Source organism: Lithobates pipiens, unplaced genomic scaffold (assembly GCF_037356315.1).
Source record: "Lithobates pipiens isolate NorthernLeopardFrog02 unplaced genomic scaffold, aLitPip1_a1.2 Scaffold_23, whole genome shotgun sequence".
In the NCBI taxonomy this organism is placed as follows: Eukaryota; Metazoa; Chordata; class Amphibia; order Anura; family Ranidae; genus Lithobates; species Lithobates pipiens.
In genome coordinates this window covers 334598804-334608975 of record NW_027507785.1, presented here as the reverse complement: position 1 = coordinate 334608975, position 10172 = coordinate 334598804, and the positions used below count along the sequence as shown (strand labels likewise).

The following is a 10172-nucleotide window of genomic DNA, read 5'->3' as shown; positions in this document are numbered from 1 at the left end:
CCTCCCCCACAGTCACATCTAGCCTCTGTACAGAGGAGCTTACACTCTAATGTCCCCTCCCCCCCACAGTCACATCAGTCTCTGTACAGAGGAGCTTACACTCTAATGTCCCCTCCCCCCACAGTCACATCAGCCTCTGTACAGAGGAGCTTACACTCTAATGTCCCCTCCCCCCACAGTCCATCAGCTCTGTACAGAGGAGCTTACACTCTAATGTCCCCTCCCCCCACAGTCACATCAGTCTCTGTACAGAGGAGCTTACACTCTAATGTCCCCTCCCCCCACAGTCACATGAGTCTCTGTACAGAGGAGCTTACACTCTAATGTCCCCTCCCCCCACATCAGTCTCTGTACAGAGGAGCTTACACTCTAATGTCCCCCCCCCCCACAGTCACATCAGTCTCTGTACAGAGGAGCTTACACTCTAATGTCCCCTCCCCCCACAGTCACATCAGTCTCTGTACAGAGGAGCTTACACTGTAATGTCCCCTCCCCCCACATTCACATCAGTCTCTGTACAGAGGAGCTTACACTCTAATGTCCCCTCCCCCCACAGTCACATCAGTCTCTGTACTGAGGAGCTTACACTCTAATGTCCCCTCCCCCACAGTCACATCAGTCTCTGTACAGAGGAGCTTACACTCTAATGTCCCCTCCCCCCACAGTCACATCAGTCTCTGTACAGAGGAGCTTACACTCTAATGTCCCCCCCCCCCACAGTCACATCAGTCTCTGTACAGAGGAGCTTACACTCTAATGTCCCCTCCCCCCACATCACAGTCTCTGTACAGAGGAGCTTACACTCTAATGTCCCCCCCCCCACAGTCACATCAGTCTCTGTACAGAGGAGCTTACACTCTAATGTCCCCTCCCCCCACAGTCACATCAGTCTCTGTACAGAGGAGCTTACACTCTAATGTCCCCTCCCCCCACAGTCACATCAGCCTCTGTACAGAGGAGCTTACACTCTAATGTCCCCTCCCCCCACAGTCACATCAGCCTCTGTACAGAGGAGCTTACACTCTAATGTCCCCTCCCCCCTACAGTCACATCAGTCTCTGTACAGAGGAGCTTACACTCTAATGTCCCCTCCCCCCACATCAGTCTCTGTACAGAGGAGCTTACACTCTAATGTCCCCTCCCCCCACATTCACATCAGTCTCTGTACAGAGGAGCTTACACTCTAATGTCCCCTCCCCCCACAGTCACACACTATTAACCCCTTCCCGACCAGCTACCGCAGTGATACTGTGGTAGGTTGACTCCCCCGGGTGAACCGTGGTAGCCGGATGTCGGTTTGCCTTTTGACCACTGGGGGCGTGCCCGTGATGCCGGAGTCGATGCGGTCATGATGATCGCCGGGCCCCCGCGATCGCTCCACACAGAGACAGACCGGAGATCTGTCAATGTAAACACACATCCCCCTGCTGTCAGGGGTGAGGAGAGCGATCTGTTGTTCATACTGAGTATGAACAGTGATCGGTCTCCTCACCCAAGCAGTCCAATCCCTAGGTAACATATTTAATCCCTTGATCGCCCCCTAGTGGCTAACCCCTTCCTTGCCAGTGTAATTTACACAGTAATCAGTGCATATTTATAGCTCTGATCGCGGTATAATTGTCAGTCATCCCAAAAATGTGTCAGAATTGTCCGATGTGTCCGCCATAATGTCGCAGTCCCAATACAAATTATCGCAGATCGCCGCCATTACTAGTAAAAAAAAATAAAAAAAATATTAAAATGACATAAATCTATCCTCTATTTTGTAGACGCTATAACTTTTGCGCACACCGAACAATAAACGCTTATTGCGATTTTTATTACCAAAAATATGTAGAATACGTATAGGCCTAAACTGAGGAAGAATATGCTTTTAAAAAAATAAATAAAAAATTGATATATTTATTATAGAAAAAATATTTTGTTTAAAAAAAAAAAAAAAAAATAGAAAATTGTCGGCCTTCTTCTTTTCTCTTTTTTTTTTTTTTTTTTTTTTGTTTGTTGTGCAAAAATATAAAACCGCAGAGCCGATCAAATACCAACCAAAAGAAAACTCTACTTGTGGGGCATTTGTTTGGGCACAGCGCCGCAGGACCGCACAATTGTCCGTTAAAGCGACGCAGCGCTGAATCCCAAAAAATGGCCTGGCCATTGAGCAGCCAAATCTGGCTGAAGTGGTTAATATTCTCCATTTATGTAGCTCTGACATACACTGTAGCGCTGTACAGAGACGTTCCTCATTTCTCTCTCTTTCTCTTTGTAGAAGAAATCTAAGAAATCATCGGAGACTCTGACATTTAAGCGTCCGGAGGGGATGCACCGGGAGGTCTACGCTCTCCTCTATTCAGACAAGAAGTAAGTGCGCCTCCTCCCCGACACATCACATGAGGATCCCTCCATTCTCCTCCCTGGCACATCACATGACGCATGGGGGGGCCCCCCATTCTCCTGCCCGGTACATCACATGACACATGGGGGGCCCCCCATTCTCCTGCCCGGTACATCACATGACGCATGGGGGGCCCCCATTCTCCCTGGCACACCACATGACACATGGGGGGGCCCCCATTCTCCCCGGCACATCACGTGACGCATGGGGGACCCCCCCCATTCTCCTCCCCGGCACATCACATGGGGACCCCCCATTCTCCTCCCCGGCACATCACATGGGGGGGCCATTCTCCTCCCCGGCACATCACATGGGGACCCCCCCATTCTCCTCCCCGGCACATCACATGGGGGGGCCATTCTCCTCCCCAGCACATCACATGGGGACCCCCCATTCTCCTCCCCGGCACATCACATGGGGGGGGGCCCATTCTCCTCCCCGTCACATCACGTGACACATGGGGGACCCCCACATTCCCCTCCCCGGTACATCACATGACACATGGGGCCCCCCCGCATTCTCCTCCCCAGCACACCACGTGACACATGGGGGGGAGGGGCCTGAGCTGTACAAGTGTAGGAAGTATGACCTGTCTGTACTCCTTCCACATAGGATTTCCAGCGTTGTGCACCTCTGTCTTCATCACAGATTTTTTTTAGACAATGACATTTTGTTTTTTTAACCACTTGCTTACCAGGCCTCTCACAGATATACTGCAGCAGAAGGGCACATACAGGCAGATTAATGTACCTGTACGTTGCCCTTTAAGGGGCGGCTTGCGGGCGTGCGCGCCCGTCTGGAGCTCCATGAGTGCGATTGCAGGTACCGTGGACTCGATGTCCACGTGGATACCAGCAATCATCTCGTGGAGCGGAGTCCTCGGGAGGAGGAGGAGCTCGGAGAGTCCTCGGGAGGAGGAGGAGCTCGGAGAGTCCTCGGGAGGAGGAGGAGCTCGGAGAGTCCTCGGGAGGAGGAGGAGCTCGGAGAGTCCTCGGGAGGAGGAGGAGCTCGGAGAGTCCTCGGGAGGAGGAGGAGCTCGGAGAGTCCTCGGGAGGAGGAGGAGCTCGGAGAGTCCCTCGGGAGGAGGAGGAGCTCGGAGAGTCCTCGGGAGGAGGAGGAGCTCGGAGAGTCCTCGGGAGGAGCAGCAGATCGGAGAGTCCTCTGGGGAAGAGGAGGAGGAGGAGCTAGGAGAGTCCTCTGGGGAAGAGGAGGAGGAGGAGCTAGGAGAGTCCTCTGGGGAAGAGGAGGAGGAGGAGCTAGGAGAGTCCTCTGGGGAAGAGGAGGAGCTAGGAGAGTCCTCGGGGGAAGAGGAGGAGAGTCCTCGGGGGAAGAGGAGGAGGAGGAGCTTGGAGAGTCCTCGGGGGAAGAGGAGGAGAGTCCTCGGGGGAAGAGGAGGAGAGTCCTCGGGGGAAGAGAAGGAGGAGGAGAGTCCTCGGGGGAAGAGGAGGAGGAGGAGCTTGGAGAGTCCTCGGGGGAAGAGGAGGAGGAGCTTGGAGAGTCCTCGGGGAGGAGGAGGAGCTTGGAGAGTCCCCAGGGGGGAGGAGGAGGAGGAGCTTGGAGAGTCCCCGGGGGGGGAGGAGGAGGAGGAGCTCGGAGAGTCCCCGGGGGGGAGGAGGAGCTCAGAGTCCTCGGGGGAAGAGGAGGAGGAGCTCGGAGAGTCCTCGGGGAAGAGGAGGAGGAGCTCGGAGAGTCCTCGGGGGGAAGAGGAGGAGGAGCTCGGAGAGTCCTCGGGGGAGGAGGAGGAGGAGGAGCTCGGAGAGTCCTCGGGGGAGGAGGAGGAGGAGGAGCTCGGAGAGTCCTCGGGGGAGGAGGAGGAGGAGGAGCTCGGAGAGTCCTCGGGGGAGGAGGAGGAGGAGGAGGAGCTCGGAGAGTCCTCGGGGGAGGAGGAGGAGGAGGAGCTCGGAGAGTCCTCGGGGGAGGAGGAGGAGGAGGAGCTCGGAGAGTCCTCGGGGGAGGAGGAGGAGGAGGAGCTCGGAGAGTCCTCGGGGGAGGAGGAGGAGGAGGAGCTCGGAGAGTCCTCGGGGGGAGGAGGAGGAGGAGCTCGGAGAGTCCTCGGGGGAGGAGGAGGAGCTCGGAGAGTCCTCGGGGGAGGAGGAGGAGCTCGGAGATTCCTCGGGGGAGGAGGAGGAGGAGGAGCTCGGAGAGTCCTCGGGGGAGGAGGAGGAGGAGCTCGGAGAGTCCTCGGGGGGGGAGGAGGAGGAGGAGCTCGGAGAGTCCTCGGGGGATGAGGAGGAGGAGGAGGAGCTCGGAGAGTCCTCGGAGGAGGAGGAGGAGGAGGAGCTCGGAGAGTCCTCGGGGGAGGAGGAGGAGGAGCTCGGAGAGTCCTCGGGGGGGGAGGAGGAGGACGAGCTCGGAGAGTCCTCGGAGGAGGAGGAGGAGGAGCTCGGAGAGTCCTCGGGGGGAGGAGGAGGAGCTCGGAGAGTCCTCGGGGGGAGGAGGAGGAGCTCGGAGAGTCCTCGGGGGAGGAGGAGGAGCTCGGAGAGTCCTTGGGGGGGGAGGAGGAGCTCGGAGAGTCCTCGGGGGAGGAGGAGGAGGAGAGTCCTTTGGGGGGAAGGAGGAGCTCGGAGAGTCCTCGGGGGGGGGGGGGGGGGAGGAGGAGCTCGGAGAGTCCTCGGGGGGGGGGGGAGGGAGGAGGAGCTCAGAGAGTCCTCGGGGGGGGGGGAGAGGAGGAGGAGCTCAGAGAGTCCTCGGGGGAGGAGGAGGTGCTCAGAGAGTCCTCGGGGGGGGGGGAGAGGAGGAGGAGCTCGGAGAGTCCTCGGGGGAGGAGGAGGAGCTCGGAGAGTCCTTTGGGGGGGGAGGAGGAGCTCGGAGAGTCCTCGGGGGAGGAGGAGGAGGAGGAGAGTCCTTTGGGGGGAGGAGGAGCTCGGAGAGTCCTCGAGGGGGGGGGGGGAGGAGGAGGAGCTCGGAGAGTCCTCGGGGGGGGGGGGGAGGGAGGAGGGAGCTCGGAGAGTCCTCGGGGAGGGAGGAGGGAGGAGAGTCCTCGGGGGGGGGGGAGAGGAGGAGGAGCTCGGAGAGTCCTCGGGGGGGGGGGAGAGGAGGAGGAGCTCGGAGAGTCCTCGGGGGAGGAGGAGCTCGGAGAGTCCTCGGGGGAGGGGGTGGAGGAGCTCGGAGAGTCCTCGGGGGAGGGGGTGGAGGAGCTCGGAGAGTCCTCGGGGGAGGGGGTGGAGGAGCTCGGAGAGTCCTCGGGGGGAGGAGGAGGAGGGGGGGAGGAGGAGGAGCTCGGAGAGTCCTTGGGGGGGGAGGAGGAGGAGCTCGGAGAGTCCTCGGGGGGGGGAGGAGGAGGAGCTCGGAGAGTCCTCGGGGGGGGGGGGGAGAGGAGGAGCTCGGAGAGTCCTCGGGGGGGGGAGAGGAGGAGCTCGGAGAGTCCTCGGGGGGGGGGGGGGGAGAGGAGGAGCTCGGAGAGTCCTCAGGGGGGGGGGGGGGGAGAGGAGGAGCTCGGAGAGTCCTCGGGGGGGGGGAGAAGGAGGAGCTCGGAGAGTCCTCGGGGGGGGGGAGGAGGAGGAGCTCGGGGAGGAGGGAGGAGCTCGGAGAGTCCTCGGGGGGGAGGAGGAGGAGGAGGAGCTCGGAGAGTCCTCGGGGGGAGGAGGAGGAGCTCGGAGAGTCCTCGGGGGGGGGGGGAGGAGGAGGAGGAGCTCGGAGAGTCCTCGGGGGGGGGGGGAGGAGGAGGAGCGTCCTCGGGGGAGGAGGAGGAGGAGGAGCTGGGGGAGGAGGAGGAGCTCGGAGAGTCCTCGGGGGAGGAGGAGGAGCTCGGAGAGTCCTCGGGGGAGGAGGAGGAGCTCGGAGAGTCCTCGGGGGGAGGAGGAGGAGGAGCTTGGAGAGTCCTCGGTGAGGAGGAGGAGGAGGAGGAGGAGGAGCTCGGAGAGTCCTCGGGGACGAGGAGGAGCTCGGAGAGTCCTCGGGGAGGAGGAGGAGCTTGGAGAGTCCTCGGGGAGGAGGAGGAGCTTGGAGAGTCCTCGGGGGAGGAGGAGGAGGAGCTCAATATATAAATTTGTATTTTTTTTATTTTTAACCATGGTAACCTGATTTTTTTTTGAGATTTGCAAAGAGATCACACGAACACTTGTAGGTAAAATCAAACTCTATGTAACTTTTATATTTAAAGTGATTGTAAACGATCTCCTTTAAAGCAACACATTCATAAATGTAATGTTTTTTTTTTTTTTTATAAGTGATCCCGTTCCCTCTGTTCTCAGCTGCATAAGATCTGGGGGAGGAGGAGAAGCAGCACCACACTGAGCTTCCCAGTGAATGGCTGTGCAGTGGGGGCAGGTCAGTACAAGTCTGATCATTAAAGGAGAGTACATTGAGTTCCCGGGACAGCTAGAGAACTGACCATGCTGTGCTTTCCTTCTTGGTGTGGTCAGTTTATAATAGGAAAGCAAAGGGACTGGTAGGAACACCATGGAATCCACCCAAAGGAAGCAATACAAAGAAAAGCGGAGACTTTCTAATACCAGTACGTGGGACAGCAGCCACATATCAGGAATATGAAGTGTTGCTGCAGCAGGGCGGCTGCTTTAGTACGCAATTCACTCGCTGGGGTAGCGTGCCCCCACCTTCCTGGCTGTTCTTTGATTGGCTTCAGCACCAACCAATCAGTGGCTGCCGGCTGCTGATTGGTCGCTGGCACCTGGTGATCGGCTCTGGACATTACCGATGAGAGATGATAGAGAAAAAATAGCGCACTATAGTGCATAAGTGGGAAAAATATAAAAGCAGCTGCCAAACTATGAAATACACCAAGACAAATGGCAATACACTAAAAATGGGCAGCGCTGAAATTACAATTGGTAATAATCAGAAATGAATGAAAAGTCCAGAACAGAAAAATAAGTCCAATTAGTGATGGAAAATAACTGGTGATTAGTGAAGACGCAATCCAAACCAGCGTAATGAGAGTGCTGATAAAGCCACCTTGTGCCGACAGCGCACCACCACCACCACATATAGATCTATGCCCTTACCAGAGGCAAGCGAAAAGAGAGCCTGCGGCTAGTACCCAGCCAGGGCCCTCTCCACAAGGAAGTTGAGTCGCACACCGGTAGGGGAAGCCTGGACCACACATCAAATGGCTCCAGAATCGAATACCGGCCACCAGAAGTTAATGAGGATATTGCCCAAAAAAAAATAAAGAGGAGAAATCCATAGTGCAGACTGAACCGTAATATGTTTTAATATAAAAAAAATGAATACACTTACATTTAAGAGGATGTAAACAGACATGTAAAAAAAAAACGGCCGGCCAACAAGAGAACACCTGTCACTGAGATGACGTCAGTACTTCCACCTCCCTACGTGCGTTTCGTCATCAAAAGACGTCGTCTTCACTAATCATCAGTTATTTTTCATCACTAATTGGACTTATTTTTCTGTTCTGGACTTTTCATTAATTTTTGATTATTTTCAATTGTAATTTCAGCGCTGCCCATTTTTAGTTCATTACCGATGCGATCCCTGTGCAGGGCTCTCTTCTGACAGTGGCTCGCTATGGTGGCACTTGTGCGAGCACGATCCCAAGCTGGACTGTCTGTGTGTGTGTGTGTGTGTGTGTGTGCGTGTCCGTTGACGCACACAGCCCCGGTCGGTGCCGCCTCCATTTCCCCCCCATCTGAATTACAGCAGCAGGAGCCAATCGCTTTCCACTGTCCCCTCCATGGCCACTGTGGAGAGGGAGAGCTAAGAGAGGTGCTCCCCTTGGGCACAGCGCTGGATTGCGATTGGGTATATGATGTAAAATGCAGGGCGCCCCCCTTAGTCTTCATTCTGTGTGACTGATGGGCAGTAGAGGGACATTCTTCCCTGATCACCTATTTGCTGCCAGTTGGTAGACTTTAGAAGATACACTCCAGAGTTTCACATATGGGGGCTGCTCTCGGCTCATTCTATCCGGACACAGTTGATTTCTTTTTTGGAAGGTCTCCATATTGGAACGCAGGCTGAACGATGATGCCGATTTTATTTATTTTGATTTTTTTTTTTTTCTCTTTTTCACAGAGACGGCCCCCCGCTGCTCCCCAGTGACACCACTCATGGCTACCGAACGGTAAAAGCCAAGCTGGGCTGTAAGAAGGTGCGACCGTGGAAGTGGATGCCGTTTACCAACCCAGCCAGGAAAGACGGAGCCATCTTCTACCACTGGAGGCGGGCGTCCGAGGAGGGGAAGGACTACCCCTTTGCCAGGTTTAATAAAGTATGTCAGTCCCTCTTATGGACTTTTATTTTTGGAAGTGTTGGCTTGCTGCATCTTTAACTATTTAAAGTGGAGTTCCACCCAAAAATTTTACTTCTGCTTTTTTCAGAATCCTCCCCCCCCCCCCCCCCCACCCCCCTCCAGTGTCACGTTTGACACCTTTTGGGGGGGGGGGGCAGATGTCTGTCTAATACAGGTATTTGGCTCCAGCTCCCGGGCATAGATACCTGTGACACCCGCGGGTATCTACGACCATTCCCCCGCTGTCTTCTGGGAGACACACGTGTTCCAGGAGACAGCAGGGACCAGTGGGAACGTGCAGTGCGGGTCGCGCATGCGCAGTAGGGAACCAGGAAGTGAAGCCGCTTCCCGATTCCCTTACTGAAAATGGAGGCGGCAGCACCCGAGAGCCGGGTGCTGGGATCGCGGGCGCCCTGGAGAGGTAAGGGTCCTTATTTTAAAAGTCAGCAGCTGCAGTATTTGTAGCTGCTGACTTAAAAAAAAAAAAAAAGACAGACCTCCACTGTAAGGACCGAGCCTCTTTTTGAGATTTGTTTACAAATTTAAAGCGGAGGTCCACCCTAAAGTGGACCTTCCACTCATTGGAACCCTCCCCCCCTCCGGCGCCACAATTGGCACCTTTCAGGGGGGAGGGGGGTGCAGATACCTGTACAGTACAGGTATCTGCACCCACTTCCGGGATAGCTCTCTGCGGAAAGGGGCGTAGATTACACCCCTTTCCGAAAGACCCCCGCTGCCTGCTGGGAAACACACGGATCCCAGAGGCAGCGGGGACCGTCCTTATTGCGCAGCGCGACTCGCGCATGCGCAGTTGGGAACCGGGAAATGAAGCCGAAAGGCTCCACTTCCTGATTCCCATACCCAAGATGGCGGCGGCAGCACCCGAGAGACGATCGAGAGATCGGCTTCGGGTGCCGACATCGCGGGCGCGCTGGGCGGGTAAGTGTCACTATTTTAAAAGTCAGCAGCTGCAGTATTTGTAGCTGCTGGCTTTAAAAAAAAAAAAAAACGCGGAGTCCCGGCGGACTCCCGCTTTAAAACTGTTTTTTTTTGCTAGAAAATTACTTAGAACCCCTAAACATTATACTTTTTTTTTTTTTCTAACACCCTGGAGAATAAAATGGCGGTTGTTGCAATGCTTTCTGTCACACCGTATTTTCACAGCGATCTTACAAACGCTTTTTTGGGGAATTTTTATTTTATTTTTTATTTAAAAAAATAAGACAACAGTAAAGTTAGCCCAATTTTTATCTATTTTTTTTTTTTATTGTGAAAGATAACGTTACGCAAAGTAAATTGATACCCCACATGTCACGCTTCAAAATTGCGCCCGCTCGTGGAATGGCGACAAACTTTTACCCTTTAAAAATCTCCATGGGCAACATTTAAAAAAAAAAATCTAGAGGTTGCATGTTTTGAGTTACAGAGGAGGTCTAGGGCTAGAATTATTGCTCTTGCTCTACCGATCGCGTCGACACTTCACATGTGTGGTTTGAACACCGTTTTCATATGCAGGCGCTACTCACGTATGCGTTCGCTTCTGCGCGCGAGCTTGGCAGGCGTTTGAAAAAA

The 10172-nt window shown here is 55.3% G+C and overlaps 1 protein-coding gene across 2 annotated transcripts in view; it reads left to right on the top strand.

Moving 5' to 3' along the window:
* The window catches only part of DMAP1 (DNA methyltransferase 1 associated protein 1), a 130282-nt gene that overhangs the window by 4276 nt on the left and 115834 nt on the right, over positions 1–10172 (top strand). For both annotated transcript variants that reach the window (XM_077450763.1, XM_077450762.1), the window contains exons 3-4: positions 2264–2355; positions 8384–8579. In XM_077450763.1, coding sequence (XP_077306889.1) covers positions 2264–2355; positions 8384–8579 — 288 coding nt within the window. The remainder of the gene's footprint in view (positions 1–2263; positions 2356–8383; positions 8580–10172) is intronic.